Here is a 24,155-nt window from a genome sequence, read left to right as displayed (position 1 = left end):
TCTTACCCTGCTAATTGAACCTTCACACTCTGCTCTTACTGGTGCAATGTGCAATTAATGAAGATTGGCCACCAGACTGGTCCAATTTAGCCATGAAACCTCCCACACTAAAATGACAGGTGTTTCAGTTATTTTGTCCAACCCCTGTATATGCCAACTTTACACTGTGGGGGTAAAACGAAGTGCCTGGAGGAACTCTACACTGACACAATCCATAGACCCATGTTGCTGTGTGACACCCACTGAACCAGCTGTACCAGAGCGAACTAATATGAAATATGAGTAACATGAAAAAAATTGCTGCTGCATCAAGAAATGCAATCTGACACTATTCCACAGAGAGAGAGAGAGAGAGAGAGAGAGAGAGAGAGAGAGAGAGAGAGAGAGAGAGAGAGAGCCATACATCAATTCTATGCAAAAATCAATGTTGAGTTCTCTGGGCCCTGGCTCATCTCAGATGGACCAACAGAAAGCAGAAATAATAACAATAATAATAATAATAATAATAATAAGTTACACTTATATAGCGCCTTTCACAAACCCAAGGCTGCTTTGCATTCAGAATAAACAATCACAGAAAATGAACAGAAAATGAACAGAAAATGAACAGAAAATGAACAGAAAATGAACAGAAAATAAACAATCACACAGAAAATGAACAGAAAATAAACAATAACACAGAAAATGAACAGAAAATAAAGAGAAAATAAACAATCACACAGAAAATGAACAGAAAATAAAGAGAAAATAAACAATCACACAGAAAATGAACAGAAAATAAACAATCACACAGAAAATGAACAGAAAATAAAGAGAAAATAAACAATCACACAGAAAATGAACAGAAAATAAACAATCACACAAAAGTAGCAGAAGATGTTGTGATAAAATGCTGAGAAAAAAGGTGAGTCTTTAGGAGAGCTTTAAATTCAGAGAGTGCCATCAAGATGACGTCTTTTTCCCGGGACGTTCATTGTTCAGCACGACAATGCCAGGCCTCATTCTGCACATGCTACAACATTGTGGCTTTGTGAACAGAGTGTGTGTGCTTGACTGGCTTACCTATATTCAGATCTGTCTCTTGTTAAAATGTATAGCGCATCATGAATAGGAGAATCAGACAATGGTGACCATGGTCTGTTAAGCAACTGTCTTGTAAAATTGACAAACTCTCAGCTGTCTGCAATAAACCAATTAGACCAGAATAATTTAAATATCTCAGCACAACAATTTTTATGACTACTGAAGTCTCAGAATTAACCAACCCTTTCTTTACAAGTGTCTTTAGTACTTAGAGTTAGAGAACTCTTTTGCTGTTATAACCTGCAGCAAAAGTGATACATAGCCAGACACCAGCTTCTGGCAGTGTTCCTGAGGAATCTTTTTTTTTTTATGCATTTTCCTCCCAATTTAGCATGCTCAATTTTGTCTTTCGCTGCTACCAGAGATACCAGATTGCATCCGAGGAGAGCACGTCGCTGTGCACGCCTCTTTCGACATGCCGGCAACACACTCCAAAAAAATTGGTACAGAGGCATGTTTACCACCATGTTCCATCACCATTCCTTAATGAGACTTGATACAAGACTTCAGCTGCTTAAAAGATTCAACTTCAGCTGAAGTTTGAATTTTTTCCTTTTTCCTTTTATCAGTAAATATTCAAGTGAATTAACAAATCTCTTTGTCTTCTTTTACTGCATTTTACAAAATGTCTCAACTTTTTCAGAATTTTTATAGATTTTTTATTATCCCTAGGTGTGAATGTGCATGAGTATGTTTGACTGTGACGGACTGATGACCTGTCCAGGGTGTTTCCTACCCCCTGCACAGAAAACGTGGTGGTAAAACAGACAATGAATGAATGAATGAATGAATGTACAGAAATTAAAATAAATAAGCTGGTTGAGATGCTTGAGAAGCCGTGCATTGATCCAGACGATCGCCTCCTGCTGTATGAGAATTAGAGCTGGGCGGTTTCTGAATCACCCGTGATAATGAGTTGAATCTTCGTACTGAATCAGGAATCACGAGTCCCAGGTCTCAATTAACCCGGATCCTATGAGTCCTCTGACTGGCTGCTCCTAAGTGCACAAGGCGAGTGAGCAGACTCACCGGAAAGAAGAAGAAGAAGAAGAAGAAGATATACTTTATTTGTCAAATATACATATACAGGTGTACAGTACATTGAAATTCTTTCTTCGGATATCCCAGCTTGTTTGGAAGCTGGGGTCAGAGAGCAGGGTCAGCCACCTTACAGCACCCCTGGAGCAAACAGGGTTAAGGGTCTTGCTCAAGGACCCAACAGTGGCTGCATAGCAGAGCCTGGATTTGAACCACCAATCGTCCGGTTGATAGCCCAAAGCTCTACCCACTAGGCTACCACTGTCCTTAAACACCGCAGACTCAGATGATTTGGTTGAACCGGCTTCACTCCAGTCCGTGAATCTAAGTAATAAGTTAAATATTCCAATAAACAAGCAGTTAAACACACTGGTGTTCGTTATGTGGCTGATTTTACGCACATGCTATTATTATTATTATTATTATTATCAGTAGTAGTGGTATAGATTAGTAATGCAGCATAATTTCTTGTAAGCAAAATAACAACAAAATATAGTTATATTATTATTAAAATGCAAATGCTTACAGGCTACTTTAGGAGCAGTGCGTGAGTTGGTATTTTTAAATGGTGGAAGCACTTATGCATAAATGATTTGTAGTTTTTGCACATTTTTGCATTTTTTTGTTTATTTGTGTATATAGTCATATACTTCTTTGCACATTTTGCTTTTTTCAGCTTGGTTGTTTTTGTTTATATAGCTATTTAAAAAATTAAATTCTTAGTCTATATTCTAATTGGCACACTGCATTTTTTTTTGCTATTTATATATTTGTATTTTATTCTTATATATTTAACTTGTACTTTTTGCACATTTTTCATTCTTTGTTTCTACACTGCCTGGCCAAAAAAAAGGTCACACACTCTAATATTTGGTTGGACCGCCTTTAGCTTCGATTACGGCACGCATTCGCTGTGGCATCGTTTCCACAAGCTTCTGCAATGTCACAACATTTATTTCTGTCCAGAGTTGCATTAATTTTTCCCCAAGATCTTGTACTGGTGTTGAGAGATTTGGACCACTGTGCAAAGTCTTCTCCAGCACATCCCAAAGATCCTCAATGGGGTTCAGGTCTGGACTCTGTGGTGGCCAATCCATGTGTGAAAATGATGTCTCATGCTCCCTGAACAATTCTTTCACAATTTGAGCCCGATGAATCCTGGCATTGTCATCTTGGAATATGCCCGTGCCATCAGGGAAGAAAAAATCCATTGATGGAATAACCTGGTCGTTCAGTATATTCAGGTAGTCAGCTGACCTCATTCTTTCGGCACATAACATTGCTGAACCTAGACCTGACAGACTGCAGCAACCCCAGATCATAGAACTGCCCCCACAGGCTTGTACGGTAGGCACTAGGCATGATGGGTGCATCACTTCAGCCGCCTCTCTTCTTACTCTGATGCGCCCATCACTCTGGAACAGGGTTAATCTGGACTCATGACCTTCCTCCATTGCTCCAGAGTCCAATCTTTATGTTCCTTAGCAAATTGAAGCCGTTTTTGCCGGTTAGCCTCATTGACAAGTGGTTTTTCTTAAGGCTACACAGCTGTTTAGTCCCAATACCTTGAATTCCCTTCACATGTGCGTGTGGAAATGCTCTTACTTTCACTATTTAACATATCCCTGAGTTCTACTGTAGTTTTTCTACCATTTGATTTCACCAAACGTTTAAGTGATCGCCACGATCACGATCATTCAAGATTTTTTTCCGACCACATTTCTTCCTCGAAGATGATGTTTCCCCACTGTCCTTCCACTTTTTAATAATGCGTTGGACAGTTCTTAACCCGATTTTAGTAGTTTCAGCAATCTCCTTAGATGTTTGACCCTTCTGAAACAGATTAACATTTTTTCCACGACCACAGGATGTGTCTTTCGACATGGTTGTTTAACAATTGAAAGCTACTCACTGCATCAGTTAGGGTTAAATAACTTGTTGCCAGCTGAAACATAATCACCCATGCAGTAATTATCCAATGGGAGGCTCTTACCTATTTGCTTAGTTAAATCCAGGTGGTGACCTTTTTTTTGGGCCAGGCAGTGTATTTGATTGTTCTACATTTAACATATTTTAATTTTGGTTAACTTATTATTGAACACATTTTAAAATTTAAAATAAAAATCTGTAACCTAATAATGTGTCTGTGGATCCTTACAGTCATTTGTTTTATTTATTGGACGGGGACTCAAGTGACTCAAGTGAACAGGATCACATTACTGATCTGAGTGACTCAGATTAACCCGAGTCTATAAAATGAACCGAATTTACCACCACTACTGTATGAGAATGTTGTGGTTCTTAAGAATTTGTCCCTCACCGCGCACCGTACTGCTCTCGCCTTGGGGGATCAAAACTTTGGCGTGAGTTGTGTAGTGCTCTCATTAACGGAGCAGATCGCTTTAATTATTTTAATGCTGTTTATGATGTAATAATTCTACAGATGTGACAAAGGAATCTTACTGTAAAACCACTGCAAATATGACGGTAAATTAGCACGATTATAAATAAATGCATTCTTTGTAGCGTCTTGTGGGATTAGAATTTGAACAGCCACTTGCGGAAGTCAGCGGCTCGTGGTTGTCATGGTAACCCACGCTTGGGCTGCAGTGTGGCTAATCTTCACTTGAATTCGAATGATTCAACCAGCAACTTCTAACCAACAGCAGCTACTTACTGACTACTGTATTACAAGGTAAACTTTACTTACAAAAAGTGCTTTTAATAGTTATTTATCAAAATATGATAATATTAAATAGCTTTTAATATTTAAATGAATGTATTAATTAATTAATAAGCCAATTTAAATGGAAAGTCATGTAGCTGTTGTGTAGTAATGTCACTTCATCGAGGAGACAGTTTTACTTTAATTGGTTTAATACGAGGTGATAACAATATCAACTGTATTAGTCAGTTAGTCATGGTATACAGAATGAAACTCTTTATTAAAAGCATTGTCATGTCTTGACCTTTTAACAGACTTTCCCCAAACCTTTTAGTCATAGTTCCACTGTAAGTAATTCCCCCTTTTTAGGCCTCCCCAGCATGAAAGTGGTCGGTATATTTTACATTTACATTTTCAGCATTTAGCAGATGCTTTTATCCAAAGTGACTTACAGTACTGTAACAGTATACAGTCTGAGCAATTGAGGATTAAGGGCCTTGCTCAAGGACCCAACAGCAGCAACCTGGCAGTGGTGGGGCTTGAACCAGCAACCTTCTGATTACTAGTCCAGTACCTATGGCTAGCAAAACTACTACTACTATTATTATTATTTTAACAACAGCAACTACTTTAAGTAGTCAGTAATTCCCCAACAAAGCATTGGTCTAGAGATATTAAACATTACACTTGTAGCTGTTATATAACCTTGGGTGACCACACTGACTCATTTGACTGAATTAAATTCAGTTCAATTCAATATACACCGATCAGCCATAACATTAAAACCACCTCCTTGTTTCTACACTCACTGTCCATTTTATCAGCTCCACTTACCATATAGAAGCACTTTGTAGTTCTACAATTACTGACTGTAGTCCATCTGTTTTCCTACATACCTTTTTAGCCTGTTTTCACCGTGTTCTTCAATAGTCAGGACCCCCACAGGACCACTACAGAGCAGGTATTATTTAGGTGGTGGATCATTCTCAGCACTGCAGTGACACTGACATGGTGGTGGTGTGTTAGTGTGTGTTGTGCTTGTATGAGAGGATCAGACACAGCAGTGCTGCTGGAGTTTTTAAATACGGTATTCACTCACTGTCCACTCTATTAGACACTCCTACCTAGTTGGTCCACCTTGTAGATGTAAAGTCAGAGACGATCGCTCATCTATTGCTGCTGTTTGAGTTGGTCATCTTCTAGAACCTCATCGGTGGTCACAGGACACTGCCCACAGGGTGCTGTTGGCTGGATATATATTTGGTTGGTGGACTATTCTCAGTCCAGCAGTGACAGTGAGGTATTTAAAAACTCCAGCAGCGCTGCTGTGTCTGATCCACTCATACCAGCACAACACACACTAACACACCACCACCATGTCACTGTCACTGCAGTGCTGAGAATGATCCACCACCTAAATAATACCTGCTCTGTGGTGGTCCTGACCATTAAAGAACAGGGTGAATCAGCCCCGGTTCTGGACTGCTTTGCTTGGGGGGGCAGTAAAACCTAATGAGGGGGCATGTTGATAGTCATGTTTTTGAAGCCAGAAATATATTCAAGGCTTGATTTGTGCATGAATGATGACAGCCAAGCTATTGATACTGGCTTAAAGTGATGTATGAGGTAAAGAAATAAAAATGCATGTTTTCGAACTTAAACTTAAAACCCAATGATTAAAAAATACATGTTGATTATGTAAATGGAGAAAAAAGATTATCTAATTGTATTTCATTTTAATACGCCCCCTTAATTAAATTGCCATTACTAATAGAACAACTCTATTTCTTGAAAGGCTTTAATACAAATTTAAGTCAAAGCTGACAAATGTACCTACACACAGACTATTCAAACGTGGAAATAGGAATGAGTGAGAATATTTATATTATTGGGAAATTAAAATATAAAGAAAACAAAAGAATACTAATTCTGTAAAAAAAAAGTGTTTACCAGTATACCTGCCTCTCGCTCACACTAACAGAACATATACTGCCGAACTGAACTGTTTGGGGCAGTCTGCCGATTTTTATGACTCAAAGAGCCAATCAGGAATAAGCAAGGAAATATCTTCACACTGTAAAACAAAATGCATTTTTGTGATTGGTTCAGAGATAATTTTAAAAATAGCCGTTGCTTGCATTGTGCTTGGGGGGGCAAAGACACAATTTGGGGGGGCAATGCCCCCCTCAGCCCCCCCCTAGCGCCGGCCCTGGGGTGAAAGCAGGCTAAGAAAGTATGTAGAGAAACAGATGGACAACAGTTAGTAATTGTAGAACTATAAAGTGCTTCTATATGGTTTTGGGAGTGTGATCAGGGTTCTGTTTGTTAAAAATTATCAATTATTCTTGAGACAAAAAAATGTGACAGCGACAACCTGTACACCTTGAGACGTGTTTGCAGGAGGAATTAGACAAAAAAACACCTGAAAACACTTCATCGCTTGTTATCCACTGTACCAAAACATCTTTAAAGGGTTTTAAAAGGAGTATCAATGTTTGGACTGTGTTGCAGGCCTGAAATGCAGGAGTGGAGGTGTAAGAAACACTGTCCCAACCTTTTCTGATTTCGGGTTGTAGATAAATTTGATTTTCATAAATACAGTGGTACCTTGTAACTAAACGTCCCTTAAACTCAAAATCTTTGAAACTCAACGGCCTTCGCTGAGAAATTTGCACCTTTAAACTCAACGTTTTCAGTTTGTTGTTGTTTGAAATGTTTTTTTAAAATTTCAAATTAACAATGAACAGTCGCTTTGTTCGGCACTTGGCTTGAGCAGTGCTATAAAGTGCATTTGAGACAAATCTGCATTTGTGTGGAATAACTGTCAGATTCACTCTAAAAGCATCCACATGTATCTATGTTTAGGTGGATTTTCCTCTCTGTCTCACTTTTAAACTTGTGTTACAGCTCGGGGTTCTGAGAAATGGTAAGAATCTGCTTTTTAGTTCACTATTTTTATAGTATGTATATACGTATATATATATATATATACTGTATATATATATATATATATATATATATACAGTGTATCACAAAAGTGAGTACACCCCTCACATTTCTGCAAATATTTTATTATATCTTTTCATGGGACAACACTATAGAAATAAAACTTGGATATAACTTAGAGTAGTCAGTGTACAACTTGTATAGCAGTGTAGATTTACTGTCTTCTGAAAATAACTCAACACACAGCCATTAATGTCTAAATGGCTGGCAACATAAGTGAGTACACCCCACAGTGAACATGTCCAAATTGTGCCCAAAGTGTCAATATTTTGTGTGACCACCATTATTATCCAGCACTGCCTTAACCCTCCTGGGCATGGAGTTCACCAGAGCTGCACAGGTTGCTACTGGAATCCTCTTCCACTCCTTCATGATGACATCACAGAGCTGGTGGATGTTAGACACCTTGAACTCCTCCACCTTCCACTTGAGGATGCGCCACAGGTGCTCAATTGGGTTTAGTCCATCACCTTTACCTTCAGCTTCCTCAGCAAGGCAGTTGTCATCTTGGAGGTTGTGTTTGGGGTCGTTGTCCTGTTGGAAAACTGCCATGAGGCCCAGTTTTCGAAGGGAGGGGATCATGCTCTGTTTCAGAATGTCACAGTACATGTTGGAATTCATGTTTCCCTCAATGAACTGCAGCTCCCCAGTGCCAGCAACACTCATGCAGCCCAAGACCATGATGCTACCACCACCATGCTTGACTGTAGGCAAGATACAGTTGTCTTGGTACTTCTCACCAGGGCGCCGCCACACATGCTGGACACCATCTGAGCCAAACAAGTTTATCTTGGTCTCGTCAGACCACAGGGCATTCCAGTAATCCATGTTCTTGGACTGCTTGTCTTCAGCAAACTGTTTGCGGGCTTTCTTGTGCGTCAGCTTCCTTCTGGGATGACGACCATGCAGACCGAGTTGATGCAGTGTGCGGCGTATGGTCTGAGCACTGACAGGCTGACCTCCCACGTCTTCAACCTCTGCAGCAATGCTGGCAGCACTCATGTGTCTATTTTTTAAAGCCAAACTCTGGATATGACGTCGAACACGTGGACTCAACTTCTTTGGTCGACCCTGGCGAAGCCTGTTCCGAGTGGAACCTGTCCTGGAAAACCGCTGTATGACCTTGGCCACCATGCTGTAGCTCAGTTTCAGGGTGTTAGCAATCTTCTTATAGCCCAGGCCATCTTTGTGGAGAGCAACAATTCTATTTCTCACATCCTCAGAGAGTTTTTTGCCATGAGGTGCCATGTTGAATATCCAGTGGCCAGTATGAGAGAATTGTACCCAAAACACCAAATTTAACAGCCCTGCTCCCCATTTACACCTGGGACCTTGACACATGACACCAGGGAGGGACAACGACACATTTGGGCACAATTTGGACATGTTCACTGTGGGGTGTACTCACTTATGTTGCCAGCTATTTAGACATTAATGGCTGTGTGTTGAGTTATTTTCAGAAGACAGTAAATCTACACTGCTATACAAGCTGTACACTGACTACTCTAAGTTATATCCAAGTTTCATGTCTATAGTGTTGTCCCATGAAAAGATATAATGAAATATTTGCAGAAATGTGAGGGGGGTACTCACTTTTGTGATACACTGTATATATATATATATATATATTTTTTTTTTTTTTTTTCCTTTTTCTCCGACTTTATTGCATCCAATTTCTGCCCGTCAATCATCCTCTCACTAATGCCGGTCCCTGCTCCTGATTGGGGAGGACGAGGCCGCCCCATGCCCCCTCCGACACGTGCACAGCAATCGAACATCTTATCACCTACACTTCATAAGGGCAGTGCAGTACAGCACTGTGTACGGAGGGCCACACCCTCTACCGCACTCCTTTCCCATTTCCGTGCAGGCGCCACCAACCAGCCGGCAGATGTCGTAAACGCACTAGTCTGAGAGAGAGTCCCCATCCGGCTTAATCCCGCCCCTTATCTGAACAACAGGCCAATTGTTGTTCATATGGCCGCTCAGCCTCAGCCGGCAGGCAGAGCCGAGATTCGATACAATGTATTCGAGATCTCAGCTCTGGTGAACAGCGTATGCTTTACTGCTGTGCCACATGAGCAGCATAACTGTATTTTTTATTTATTTAATTCATTAATAAAGGTATTTTTACGTCTTTAATAAAGGTATTTTTACGGACGTCTTTCTGTTAGTATTAAGTCGTTCGCGAGCGATCCGATTCTATTGAACGGCTCTTTCAAATGAACCGAGAGAGAGAGAGATAATGTTATATTGTATAAACTTGCACAAGTGTGTTTTTTTGCAAGTTCGGGCTTGTCAGTGAATGTAACCGTATTCGGTACACGGAGATGTTATAGTGACATGCTAGCGCGTTGTGCCACCCCATCCCATGGTTTTGAATGGCAAAATGCTAACTGTTAGCTTAGCAAGCAAAACCCGATGGAATCACTGTCTAAGTAGCGCGTTTGAATAACCTGCCTTATAATAAGTCATTGACTTATTAGAATCCTTTCTACTGAGGCAGCTGCTTATGTAGGCAGTAAAACAGCAAGGCAGCTCACTAGGTGTTTGAACACACCCTATGCAGAGAGCTCCCTAGCTTTTGTGTTATCACCTCAAAAAGTGAGCACCCCCACAACCAATCAGTGAGCTCCAACCGCCTACCACTCCCACCCCTCTTTTACTGTGGATGCACGAAGGTCTTAAAGTCTCCGTTTTCAAGGTAAACCTGAAGCAGAAATTTGGTGCTTCACTTTTTTTAAAATACCATCACCATTTTTAAATACCGTCAACATTTTTAAATACCGCGGTATACCGTAATACCGTCATACCGCCCAACCCTACTCAATGGGCACAAATTCCATTGGACACTAAAATGTTGTTGAAAGCCTTGCTACTAAATATTCCACAGTCAACTGTCAGTGCTATTATAACAAAGTGGAAGCGATTGGGAACGACAGCAACTCGGCCACGAAGTGCTAGGCCACGTAAAATGACAGAGCGGCACATAGTGCTCAGAGGTCACCAACTTTCTGCAGAGTCAATCGCTACAGACCTCCAAACTTCATGTGGCCTTCAGATCAGCTTAAGAACAGTGTGTAGAGAGCTTCATGGAACGGGTTTCCATGGCTGAGCTGCTGCAACCAAGCCTTACATCACCAAGCGCAATGCAAAGCGCTGAATGCAGTGGTGTAAAGCACGGCGCCACTGGACTCCAGAGCAGTGGAGACGTGTTCTCTGGAGTGACGAATAACGCTTCTTTGTCTGGCAATCTGATGGACGAGTCTGGGTTTGGTGGTTGCCAGGAGAACGGTACTTGTCTGACTGCATTGTGCCAAGTGTAAAGTTTGGTGGAGGGGGGATTATGGTGTGGGGTTGTTTTTCAGGAGTTTGGCTCAGTCCCTTAGTTCCAGTGAAAGGAACTCTTAATGCTTCAGCATACCAAGAGATTTTGGACAATTTCATGCTCCCAACATCGTGGGAACAGTTTGGGGATGGCCCCTTCCTGTTCCAACATGAATGCGCACCAGTGCACAAAGCGAGGTCCATAAAGACATGGATGAGCGAGTTTGGTGTGGAATAACTTGACTGACCTGACTGAGTCCTGACCTCAACCTGATAGAACACCCTTGTGATTAATTAGAGTGGAGACTGCGAGCCAGGCCTTCTCGTCCAACATCAACGTCTGACCTCACAAATGTGCTTCTGAAAGAATGGTCAAAAACACACTCCTTGTGGAAAATCTTTCCAGAAGAGTTGAAGCTGTTATAGCTGCAAAGGGTGGGTCGACATCATATTAATCCCCATGGGTTAAGAATGGGATGTCACTCAAGTTCATATGCATGTAAAGGCAGATGAGCGAATACTTTTGGCAATATAGTGTACTTCTGGCCACTGTAGTTGGAGTGTCAGAATTATTTTGCTGCTTTATCCTCTTTTTCAATTCTTGTACAGTAAAGTTTAGACAGTTTAAATGCTATATATTAGAAATACACAGATGAGCCAAAACATTAGGACCACCCACTTAATAGACTGTAGAAACAGCTTCTGGTGCCATCTTATCCATAGGTAAAATTTGAAAAAGTTTTCATCCATCCACATAATCTTGGAGAAAACAGGATTTGTAAGACCAGTCAGTCTTCTTCTTTTGCTACCGTGTCTAGCTTTCGTGCCTGTGTTCCCATTGTAGGTGTTTACGTGAATTAACATAATATGGGTTAGTTTGGGTTCATATGGGCGCATTGACTGGCCTGATATTACACAGCCCCATACACAGAAGGATGTGATTCACCTCATTACCAGTATAAAATCATCTGCAATTTGATACATAAAAGCTCTTCTGTTGGTTTGTATCAGATGCCATATCCTTCATGTCATCTGGTGTCAATGAGTCTTGTCAGCCCAACACCCAGTCAACGATTTGTGACCATTGTCTGTGAGGACTTACCACGGCTGCCTGTAAGCACTCGTTGCTGTTACAGAGATACTTTAAACCAGTTGTCTGGTCATAATGATTTGGCATTTATCAGAGTCACTTTATTCCTTATTCCTCCCATATTTAATGCATTCATCACGTACACTATGAGTAACTACCATCAGTCCAACATTTAATATATTCACTTGCACATTTTGGGGGTGGTACAAATATTTTGGCTCTTCAGTGTATTTAATCCTTTAAAACACTTTACCAACACATATTTGCCACAATCTGACTTTCATAAGTTATTTTGGACATTTGTCTGGTGTTCTCTTAATCAGCTGTCATCCCATAATCTTCCCATACCTCTTATTAGGGGGCACTTGAGAACTTTACGTGTGATTATGATCTGAAGGTACAGCACAGGCTCAGTAAAACAGCACAGTTTAGGAATAATAAAACATTGCCTTATTTTTTATCAATAATTTAGAATGGTATTGTTGGCAGTGTAAAGGTTTTTGGCACACATAATACCAATTAGACATCATTTAAATTCCAAAGCCTATTGGGTCAATTTTGCTGACCATGTATATCCTTGGCCCCAAACGATACATCTTATAAAAGCATGACAATGCACCATATCACATTCCAGTGTATTTCACTGGCCTCCCCAATCACCAGATTCTGATCTAGTAGCTCACCTTTGGGCTGTGATAGAAATGTTATAATAAGATCTGCCTGCCTGTTGGGCTGCATATAACTGGAACAGACTGCCAGGAGATATTAGATGTTCCTTAAATGTAGAAATGTAGAAAAATAAAACTTTTCTTTTTTCTTGTGCCTATGATTGAGCTCAAAATTTTTGCTTTTACTCTCATTTTACCATATTTCTTTTAGTTTTTCATGCTCTTAATAATTCTTTTTATAGAGTAGTGTACATTCTAAATTGTAGGGTATATTTTACTATATTTTCTTTTAGTTTTCATGTTTTAATTGCTTATCTCTCTTGTTTTAATTTCGTATTTCCCAAATTGTAGGGTATATTTTACAATATTTTCTTTTAATTTTTCATGTTCTTAATTTTTTATCTCTCTTGTTTGAATTTTATGATCTCTTAATTGTAACTAAATGTTTGCAAGAAGTCTTTCTGAGGTTCTAGATCTCAGGAATGTTTTAATGCTTTTAATTAAATTTTTTCCTTATGTAAAGCACTTTGAATTGCCACTGTGTATGAAAGGTGCTATACAAATAAACTTGCCTTGCCTTGCCTTGCCTTGCCTTGCCTTGCTTTAGTCATAATGATTTCTTTAAAAATGACTTACTTTTAGATAACTCATGCAAATGCTTCTGGAGCTGGGTAAAAAATGGCCACCCAGTGGACCTGTGTAAGCAGCCCTACGAAGAAGGTCCCACATACTCGCTTGGAGGATGAAGCTAACATTAAGGTAACTATAGTTTGATGACATTAATTTTTGATTCATTAATTGATTCGTTTTTTATTATTATATTGTTGGAATGCTCTAAACGTTTCGTTCTCATTATCATTGTAACTGATGTAGCAAAGTGTTTATTTAAATGTTTATTTAAAATTTAATTCACAACATAATAAAGTGTGCAAAAAGTCAAGGGGTTTGAACCTTTTCCTCAATTTAACAATGTTTGTAAGTAAGGAACTAAGGACACCACTTGTTATATGTATGAAAGTAGAACTTAATAAGCTTATAAACTTATTGCAAATTGCATGTCATAATGCCACATGTTTTAGGGGTAGACAGGATTGGACAGAATACAGTCCAGTCTAGCAACTGCACTCTTTTAATACAAGGACACACTATTGAGTTTCATGCAGAATGTGGCTTTGCCTTTTTATGCTAAGATGACAGAAATGTATCAAGGACTGAACATTAATTCCAAAGCATGTAAATTTTAGAGAAACTCTCTTAGTTTAAGTTTATTTAAGATGAACTCACACAAATAGATATTTAGATGTGGTCCTGTGAGTCCACTTTATAAATTGCTTTTGGAAATAAGACATTGTGTTTTAAGGGCCCCCAAAGAGGCATTGTTACCATGCCACATTTTGCACGTGTCACAAAAGCGTGGCTTTGTAGTAAGAGAGTACAGGTGCTAGACTGGCCTGCCTGCAGCCCAGAGCTGTACCTACAAGTGATGTACTATGAAGTGAAACATATGACAACAGAAAAAATAAGCTGTATGTTATGGTCCTGAAGTTTTCATACTCGGATTAAAAGTTATTGTTTTGTAAACCGGAGTGATCCTCGACTCACACGCCATATAAATAGTAAAATTCTACAGTAATGAACGCAGCTCTGCTCCCACCGCCTCGTGAAACGCTCGCATTGCAGACATTACACCGCTGTTGGGCTTGTTTTACTTTCCAATTTAAAGTATTTCCACACAGCGGACATGCTGACGTAAAACAAAAGATCAGGTTATGATCGGCATTAGTAAAGCCGATTTCCGATCAGTTAAAAATGCCTTGATCGACCCCGATTCCGATCTTTGAGATTGGATCGGGACATCCCTAACTATATTATTTCAAATCCTAGTGACTCTAGTGAAAAAAAAAGTTCTATGCACAAGAGGAAAACACAATCTTCCTATTATTTGCCCCCCAATGTATTCTTTGTGTCCCTATAAATAAGTAAATGTTGTTTACTGTTAAAGAGACACAGTAGGAGGGAAAAAATAACCAACTTGAACTAATGTTGCCCTCTTCATTTGGATCCTTAGCAAATTTACTCCTTTGGGAGAAAATTAGGTCAAGGAAGCTTTGGGTTTGTCTTTGAAGCCACTCACATTGAGACACAGAAGAAGTGGGCTATTAAGAAGGTGAACAAAGAAAAGGTAAGTATATGGTCATCAGAGTTTGTGCTGGTTATGGTTATGATTTGTGTTTCTCAACTGATCCAGTATGTTAAAATGCAGCCTGGGAGTTCTGGTGTTAAGCGATTGGAACGGGAGGTAAACATTCTGAAGAGGGTAAACCATCCACATATTATACATCTGCAGGAAGTGTTTGAGACACCCAAGGTAGGTTTAGGCTAATTGGCAGGTGTAACTGTGTAGCTTTGTACTGTGTTTCTGTTAAACCTACAGTTGCCTCTACAATCATTGGCACCCCTGCTAAAGATGAGTAAAAAGGGTGATAAGAAATTCAAGTTTTGGTGAATTAGTTTTTTGTTACACTAAAAAACAAGGAAAATCCAATCTTTAATTGAAGTGTATTTATTCTGTGCAAAAATATTTTATCAAGAAAGTAACAAAACCCTATGTGCCACATTATTGGTACCCACTGAAGCATGTTTAATATTGTGTTGGTCCCCCTTTTGCTGCCAAAACAGCCCTGACCCATCAAGGCATGGACTCCACTAGACCCCTGATGGTGTGCTGTGGTATCTGGCACCAAGATGTTAGCAGCAGATCCTTTAACTCCTGTATGTTGTGAGGTGGGGCCTCCATGGATCGGACTTGTTTGTCCAGCAAATCCCACCGATGCTCGATTGGATTGAGATCTGGGGAATTTGGAGTCCAAGTAAACACCTCAAACTCGCTGTTGTGCTCCTCAAACCATTCCTGAACCATTTATGCTTTGTGGCAGGGAGCATTATCCTGCTGAAAGAGGCCACAGCCATCAGGGAATATTGTTCCCATGAAAGGGTGTACATGGTCTGCAACAATGCTTAGGTAGGTGGTACGTGTCAAGTAACATCCACATGGATAGCAGAACCCAAGGTTTCCCAGCAGAACATTGCCCAAAGCATCACACTGCCTCCGCCGACTTGCCTTCTTCCCATAGTGCATCCTGGTGCCATGTGTTCCCCAGGTAAGCGACACACACGCACCCGGCCATCCATGTGATGTTAAAGAAAACATGATTCATCAGACCAGGCCACCTTTTTTCATTGCTCCGTGGTCTGTGCTTGCTCCGATGCTCACGTGCCCATTGTTGGTGCTTTCGATGGTGGACAGGGTCAGCATAGGCACCCTGACTGGTCTGCGGCTATGCAGCCCCATACGCAACAAACTGTGATGCACTGTGTATTCTGACACCTTTCTAACAGAACCAGCATTAACTTCTTCAGCAATTTGAGCTACAGTAGCTCGTCTGTTGGATCGAACCACACGGGCCAGCCTTTGCTCCCTACATGCATCAGTGAGCCTTGGCCACCCATGACCCTGTCGTCGGTTTACCACTGTTCCTTCCTTGGACCACTTTTGATAGATACTGACCACTGCAGACCGGGAACACCCCACAAGAGCTGCAGTTTTGGAGATGCTCTGACCCAGTCATGATCATGATTTGGCCCTTTTCAGACTCACTCAAATCCTTCCGCCCATTTTTCCTGCTTCTAAGACATCAACTTTGAGGATAAAATATTCACTTATAACATCATCATATAATCAATATCTGTCTACCTCTGCCAAAAGCGGGCCCTCATTAGACTTTTCAACAGGACAGTGATTCAAAACATCTGTGCAGATTAACTCAACAATGGTTTACTGAAGACAACAATAAGCTTCTGCCATGGCCATCTCAATCCCCTGATCTAATCCTCTTAGAAAACCTGTGGCATGAGCTAAAGAGGAGAGTTCACAAGAGAGAACCTAGGACCCTGGATGATCTAAGATGTTATAGAAGCAGATTTAATGTTGTTTTATTACCAGAGAGATTGTACCAAGTATTAAATGCAAGGGTGGCGTGGTTTTTAATTTTTTTCTCTGATTAAATTAACTATAACTGCAGGTTGGGTTATCTTCACCAGGGGTGCCAGTAATTATGAAGGGTACTGTATTTTGTTTGAGCAGTTATAGATAGTGTAGATCTTTAAGTTGAGAAAGCAGTCGTGTCTCTGTATGTTTTTTTCAGAGAATGTACCTGGTCACAGAACTGTGTGAGGGTGGGGAGTTAAAGAGGCTCTTGCAGGAGAACAAGCACTTCAGTGAGGAGGATACTAGACATATCATCAGAAGCTTGGCTGAAGCCATTGTTTACCTTCACAGAAACGGTAAAGCTTACATGGCTAGTGAGTGAGACAAATAGTGGGGACCAAAAGTCTGGACGACTAGTCAAAATGCTTTTGTGTCTCATTTTATTGATTTTTTCCCCCCCAATTTTCTCCCTATTCTAGTCGTATGCAATTACCCTGATTGTGTTTTGCTTCACCTCTACCGATACAACCCTCCACTGCTGACTGAGGAGCTTTGCAACTGACACACGCCCCCTCCAAAACGTGTGCATTACCGACTGCATCTTTTCACCTGCATGAGGCGAGTTCATATGTGGATCAGCCTTGTGCATGGAGAGTCACACCCTGATCAGCATTATTCCCCAACTCTGCGCAGGCGCCATCAATTAGCCAGCAGAGGTCGTAATTGCACTACTCATGAGGAACACTGGTCCAGCTTGTCCCACCCTATGAACAATGGCCATCAGATGTCCGTGTAGCCGTCCAGCCCAGCATTTTATTGATTTTAAAGCAAAATCATATAATTAGCATAATTATTTTAGTGAAAAGTAAAAAAAAAAAAAAATACATTAAGTTTTTAGGATTTTTGAACTGCTGAAAAGCAAGATTTGTAAAACTGATCATGTCAATTCTTTAGAACCAAAAATCAGATTACCTTAAGGCTTGTCCCTTCCATTATAGCACATGAGTGCTTAGAAGACTTTAAGTCTGTAAATATATCTACTCATTAATTGGTTTCCATTAGATAATTCAAGGAGCTTTCATCTCCCAAAAACATGCAGAAGGAGAACTGGGTACTTTGAATTACCATGATAGACTGGACTGTTTTACCTTGGTTGTGTTACAAGACTTACTCCAAGTGTGGTAACAATACATGAAGTGGTTACTAGTTTATTGTTAGCAATTATATGCAACTGCTTAGTCAGTTGACAAAAAACAAGATTAGGCACAGAACACTTAAACTGGAAGGCCTTACTTACACAACTGAAATTTCACTGTATCCCAAAGGTGTTCAATGGGCTTGAGGTCAGGGTTCTGTGCAGCCCACTGGAATGTGTACCAAACTCAGGTCTTCATGGAATTCGCTGCACTGAAGCATAGTCATGTCGATATGTGGAAACAGCCAACACAAAGCTGGAAGCATGAATAATAAGGAGGGGTGACTACATAGGTTTAGCCATATGCAGTGGGTATAAAAAGTCTGCACATCCCTGTTACAGTGCCAGGGACCACCTGTAATTTGTACAATTCATTTGAGAAATTGAATTTTTATTATGTATTTATTTATTTATTTATTTTGGGGGGGGGGGGGGGTAATACAAATAAAAGACTTACAATATTGTGGTTGCATAAATATGCACACCCTTAAACTAATACTTTTTTGAAGCACCTTTTAATTTTATTCAGTCTTTTGGGTTAAAGTCTATCAGCGTGCCACATCTTGACATGGCAAGCTTTGCCCACTCTTATGCTCCAAATCTTGCAAGAGCTTCTCCCATGCCCACTGATTTTCAGGTCTGGCAATGTTCTAGTTTTTGGTATTGTTACCGTTGTGCCATCTTTTATCCACTTGTTGATGACCTTCACTGTGTACCATTGTATATATAATACCATTTTTGTACCCTTCTCCTGAATGATACATATCAATAATAAGGTTTATTTGAAGCTTTCTAAGCTGTTTGTTGACCATGACTTTTGCTGTAACATTTACATTTTTGGCATTTAGCAGACGCTTTTATCCAAAGAGACTTACAGTACTGTGATACTTGCTCAAGGGCCCAACAGTGATGGGGCTTGTACCAGCGATCTTTCGATTACTAGTCCAGTACCTTAACCACTAGGCTACAACTGCCTGTAAGATCTCAGGAAAGTCCTACTAGAAGAGATGAACCTTGTATGCAGTTAATCAGAGTCACTTTCATTGATGGCAAGTGCTGATTACTATTTAACATGAGTTTGAATTTGATTGGTTAATTCTGAACAAAAAGTAAAACATGATGCATCTTGGTCTGACATCACAAATACATTTTAAGAAAAGTGTGTAGACTTTTTGTAACCACTGTAATGTAGAATCAAAGAATCGAAAAGACTGCCAGACTTATTAAAAATCCTTTTTTCTTTTTCTGTGCCTCTCATTTTCTTAGACATTGTTCACAGAGATCTCAAACTGGAAAACATTCTTGTGAAAAGCCATTGCCACAGCAACAGTCACAGCATGGTGAATATCAAGGTGAGAGTGAGAACTCTTTCTTTCTTTTATCCTTTCCTTTTTATCCTGCACGATGATATTTGCTTATAATAAGACCTCTTTACTCTCTTTCATTGTTTCATAATTTCACCATTATTACCTCTGCTATGTTTAAAAAAATGGTGGTGGCCGAGGTGCTTCTGTTCCCCATAAGCTGACGAGCTGTATTTTATTTCATTTTCATGTTTTACCACTAATTTATCCTGGTCAAGGTCACAGTTGATCTGGTTTCTCTGGAATCACTGTGCACAATGCAGTAACACCCACTTAAATCCATCACAGGGCCTTGGTTACCCCCCTCCCTCAACAATTACACCGATCAGCCATAACATTAAAACCACCTCCTTGTTTTACACACACTGTCCATTTTATCAGCTCCACTTACCATATAGAAGCACTTTGTAGTTCATCAATTACTGACGGTAGTCCATCTGTTTTTCTGCATGCTGTTTTAGCCTGCTTTCACCCTGTTCTTCAATGGTCAGGACTCTTCAAGGATCACTACAGAGCAGGTATTATTTAGGTGGTGGATCATTCTCAGCACTGCAGTGACAATGACAATGTGGTGGTGTGTTAGTGTGTGTTGTGCTGGAATGAGTGGATCAGACACAGCAGCGCTTCTGGAATTTTTAAATACCGTGTCTACTCACTGTCCACTCTATTAGACACTCCTACCTAGTTGGTCCACCTTGTAGATGTAAAGTCAGAGACGATCGCTCATCTATTGCTGCTGTTGGTCATCTTCTAGACCTTCATCAGTGGTCACAGGACTCTGCCCACGGGGCACTGTTGGCTGGATATTTTAGGTTGGTGAACTATTCTCAGTCCAGCAGTGACAGTGAGGCTGTGTCTTATCCACTCATACCAGCACAACACACACTAACACACCACCACCATGTCAGTGTCACTGCAGTGCTAAGAATGAGCCACCACCTAAATAATACCTACTCTGTGGTGGTCCTGTGGGGGTCCTGAATATTGAAGAACAGGGTGAAAGCAGGCTAAAATAATATGTAGAGAAACAGATGGACTACAGTCAGTAATTGTAGAACTACAAAGTGGTTCTGTATGGTAAGTGGAGCTGATAAAATGGACAGTGAGTGTAGGGTTTAAATGGAGATCCACATTATGCACAGAGATTTACGCACCAATCTTTATTTCCCCCATTTTCGTGCATGCGCATTGATCAATTTAACATTTAGCATTCGCATAGCATTCAAGCGCCTTACGTGCACTGGCTAATTTGGACTATGAGGAGGTTCTAGAAATCCTATGGCAATTGAGTTAGCAATTGGTTAGTCAAAATGTCCAAGATGTTGAAGTCTAAAGCAGCTATAACACTACTCAAGAGGACAGGGTAACTGAGGTTGCACAAATCGTCCATCAATTTTACTCCTCCATCTTCATCCAGGGATGCAGTGCCATGGGTGTTGTATACTTCCTAATGACGTTGCACAGTGGACACTGGAGCATTAACTTCTCTAGAGATGGACTTGTAGCCTTGAGATTGTCCATTATTCTTACAAATTTGGACAGTTTGCTCTTCCTTCTTTTCTTAATGCTCCGTGTGGTACATACAGACAAAGTTTGAGTGATGTTTCCACTATTTAAACTGGTTGCAGATGTGATTTCTGTATTGCCAGCACCTGTTGCTTGCCACAGGTGAGTATAAATACAAATTAATAGAGCATAGGTGCTCAGATGGTGCAGTTTAAAGTGCTAGGTTGTGTTTGCTGTCCCCAGTGTGATACCACAACACTATCTACTCTGTCCAATGGCAAACAATACCTCATGTTCTCAGAAAAGTAAGATAAAATAGGAGGAGCTCAGTATATGTTGCACAGCAATCAAAAAGAGGTAGAGCAACCACTTCATCTCTGGTCCAGGTTGGCCGCTCTGTGATGGCCAAAGATGGCCAATGTTCCGTGCTGTGTGTTTGTGTTTGACTGATTGTCACTGCTCATGACTCTGTATGTGTGTCTCAGGTCACTGACTTTGGACTTTCTGTGCAAAAAGGTGGAGTTGGCATTGAGCACATGCTGCAAGGGACGTGTGGGACCCCCATTTACATGGGTAAAACACACCTTTACACTCACATATACACTCACAAAAATTACATATACACTATATTGTCAAAGTGAATTTGTTGGACATCCCGATTCAAACCCATGAGTATTAACATGATGTTGCCTTCTCTTTTTGAGACTGTGGGTCTGAAAACCTAGTAAGCTGCCTTGCTGCCTACTGCCTACCTGGGCAGCTGCCTGAGTAGAGAGGATTCTAAACTTATAAGGCAGATTATTTAGACGCACTACTTAGACAGAGATTATGGCGAATACGTCTTCATTTACTAAGTTGGGCAGTGGTAGCTCAGCGGTTAAGATACTTGACTAGTCATTTGAAGGTTGCCCCATCACCGCCAAGTTACCACTGTTGGGCCCCTGAGCAAGGCTCTCAACCCACAATTCATCAAATTGCAAAACCAAGGGCACAACCAGCTAACATCTCCCTCCGTGTACCAAAAATGTGATTATAACTTCTAAATAAGGCACTTTAATAGGCAGCATTTTAGGGTATCTAGGAATTCAGACAGACTTCTTCTCGGGAGTGCATGTACTGTAGGTGCATGACGTAATATGCCGTCTATGTAGAGAGCTCAATAGGTTTTTAGACAGACCGTATAAGAGCCATATTTTCCACAACATTTTGAGATGTGTTTATGGGAATTTTAGTAGTGTTGACGTCAGGGTTCTGTTCAGGCCACTGGAGTTCCTTCACATCAAATTTGTCAAACCATGGTCTTACACCGATCAGCCATAACATTAAAACCACCTCCTTGTTTCTACACTCACTGTCCATTTTATCAGCTCCACTTACCATATAGGAGCACTTTATAGTTCTACAATTACTGACTGTAGTCCATCTGTTTCTCTGCATGCTTTGTTAGCCCCCTTTCATGCTGTTCTTTAATGGTCAGAACTCTCCCAGGACCACTACAGAGCAGGTATTATTTGGGTGGTGGGTCATTCTCAGCACTGCAGTGACACTGACATGGTGGTGGTGTGTTAGTGTGTGTTGTGCTGGTATGAGTGAATCAGATACAGCAGCGCTGTTTGAGTTTTTAAACACATCACTGTCACTGCTGTACTGAGAATAGTCCACCAACCAAAATATATCCAGCCAACAGCGCCCCGTGGGCAGCATCCTGTGACCACTGATGAAGGTCTAGAAGATGACCAACTCAAACAGCAGCAATAGATGAGCGATTGTTTCTTACTTTACATCTACAAGTTGGACCAACTAGGTAGGAGTGTCTAATAGAGTGGAGAATGATCCACCACCCAAATAATGCCTGCTCTGTGGTGGTCCTGTAGGGGTCCTGACCATTGAAGAACAGGGAGAAAACAGGTTAAAAAGGTATGTAGAGAAACATATGTACTACACTTAGTAATTGTCGAACTTCAAAGTGCTCCTATATGGTAAGTGGAGCTGATAAAATGGACAGTGAGTGTAGAAACAAGGAGCTGGTTTTAATGTTATGGCTGATCAGTGTATGAACTTGGTCTTATGAGCATTGTGCACATGGGTATAGTCATGCTGTAACAAGAAAGACTATTGCCCAACATGTCATAAAAGGATTAAAGCACATTGTTTATTTTCAGTAATTAATTTCATACACCTTTTGGGTCAAGTCAATTTTATTTGTATATGTAATCAATACGTATTGACTCCAGAGCTGCATGTAACCCCAAGATGACCATCATCAGTCCAGGCTCAAGGTTCAGTACTGATTTATGTCTTTTCCCTTTCAGCACCTGAAGTGATCAGTGACCATGACTACAGCCAGCAATGTGACGTGTGGAGCATCGGTGTCATCATGTACATGCTGTAAGAAGATCTCGAGCCTTTTATCAGCAGCACGCATACATATACGCAAATAGAAGACAAACACATTCACTGATGCATAACATCAAAAAGGGTGCACAAATATTCATTTGCATTCAGATGGATAACAAATAAAAAGAAAGCTACACATCAGTGTACTGTGACATAGATTCTACAAGTTGCAGTAAATATCCTGGAGGGATGAAACACCATTTCATCAAAAGATAGCTTCAGATGAAGGCAGGAGTAAATAGAGTGCAAAAATAGAAACATAAAAGGGTGGACAAAATAATGTAAATGTAACTGTATAGTAATATCAAGCTCCTGAACATTAGGGCCATCCTGTCCTGTAGAACAAATAGAAGCTTTATTGGAATGCTTTCATACAATTCCTGAATAGTCTGGGGTGGGAGGTTGAAACATTTTACAGGAAAAACATTTTGTCTTTTGGCCGCTAAGGTGGCACAGTGATCAAACACGCTACACCAGAGCTGGGATTTCGAATACATCGTATCAAATCTCAGCTCTGCCACCCGGCTGGGCGGCTGCATGAACAATGATTGGTTATTGTTCATAGGGTAGGACAATCCGGATATGGACTCCTTATAACTGAGTGAATTACGACCTCTGCTGGCTGGTTGATGGTGTCGAGGAATAATGCGTTGATCAGGGTGTGGCTCTCCGTGCACAAAGCTGATTCGCATATGAACTCGCCTTGTGCTGGTGAAAAGATGCAGTCGGCTACTGCACACGTGTCGGAGGGGGCATTTGACAGTCTCGCTCTCCTTAATCGGGGCGGGGGTCAGCACCAGTGGAGAGGAAGCATAACGCAATTGTCCA

At 40.6% G+C, this 24,155-nt stretch overlaps 1 protein-coding gene across 3 annotated transcripts in view; it reads left to right on the top strand.

The window, feature by feature from the left end:
- The first annotated feature begins 4,681 nt into the window (after positions 1-4,681).
- stk33 (serine/threonine kinase 33) overlaps positions 4,682-24,155 on the top strand; it is a 29,760-nt gene continuing 10,286 nt past the window's right edge. The window contains exons 1-8 of one of the 3 annotated variants that reach the window (XM_063001169.1): positions 4,682-4,816; positions 13,520-13,636; positions 14,946-15,059; positions 15,141-15,245; positions 17,083-17,221; positions 19,327-19,412; positions 21,416-21,503; positions 23,243-23,318. In XM_063001169.1, coding sequence (XP_062857239.1) covers positions 13,556-13,636; positions 14,946-15,059; positions 15,141-15,245; positions 17,083-17,221; positions 19,327-19,412; positions 21,416-21,503; positions 23,243-23,318 — 689 coding nt within the window. In that variant the 5' untranslated portion in view covers positions 4,682-4,816; positions 13,520-13,555. The remainder of the gene's footprint in view (positions 4,817-13,519; positions 13,637-14,945; positions 15,060-15,140; positions 15,246-17,082; positions 17,222-19,326; positions 19,413-21,415; positions 21,504-23,242; positions 23,319-24,155) is intronic. The other 2 variants (XM_063001170.1, XM_063001171.1) reach the window with 2 other exon arrangements.

Source organism: Trichomycterus rosablanca, chromosome 9, assembly GCF_030014385.1.
Source record: "Trichomycterus rosablanca isolate fTriRos1 chromosome 9, fTriRos1.hap1, whole genome shotgun sequence".
NCBI lineage: Eukaryota > Metazoa > Chordata > Actinopteri > Siluriformes > Trichomycteridae > Trichomycterus > Trichomycterus rosablanca.
The sequence above is the reverse complement of the archived record's forward strand: the minus strand, read 5'-3'. Positions and strand labels throughout refer to the sequence as shown.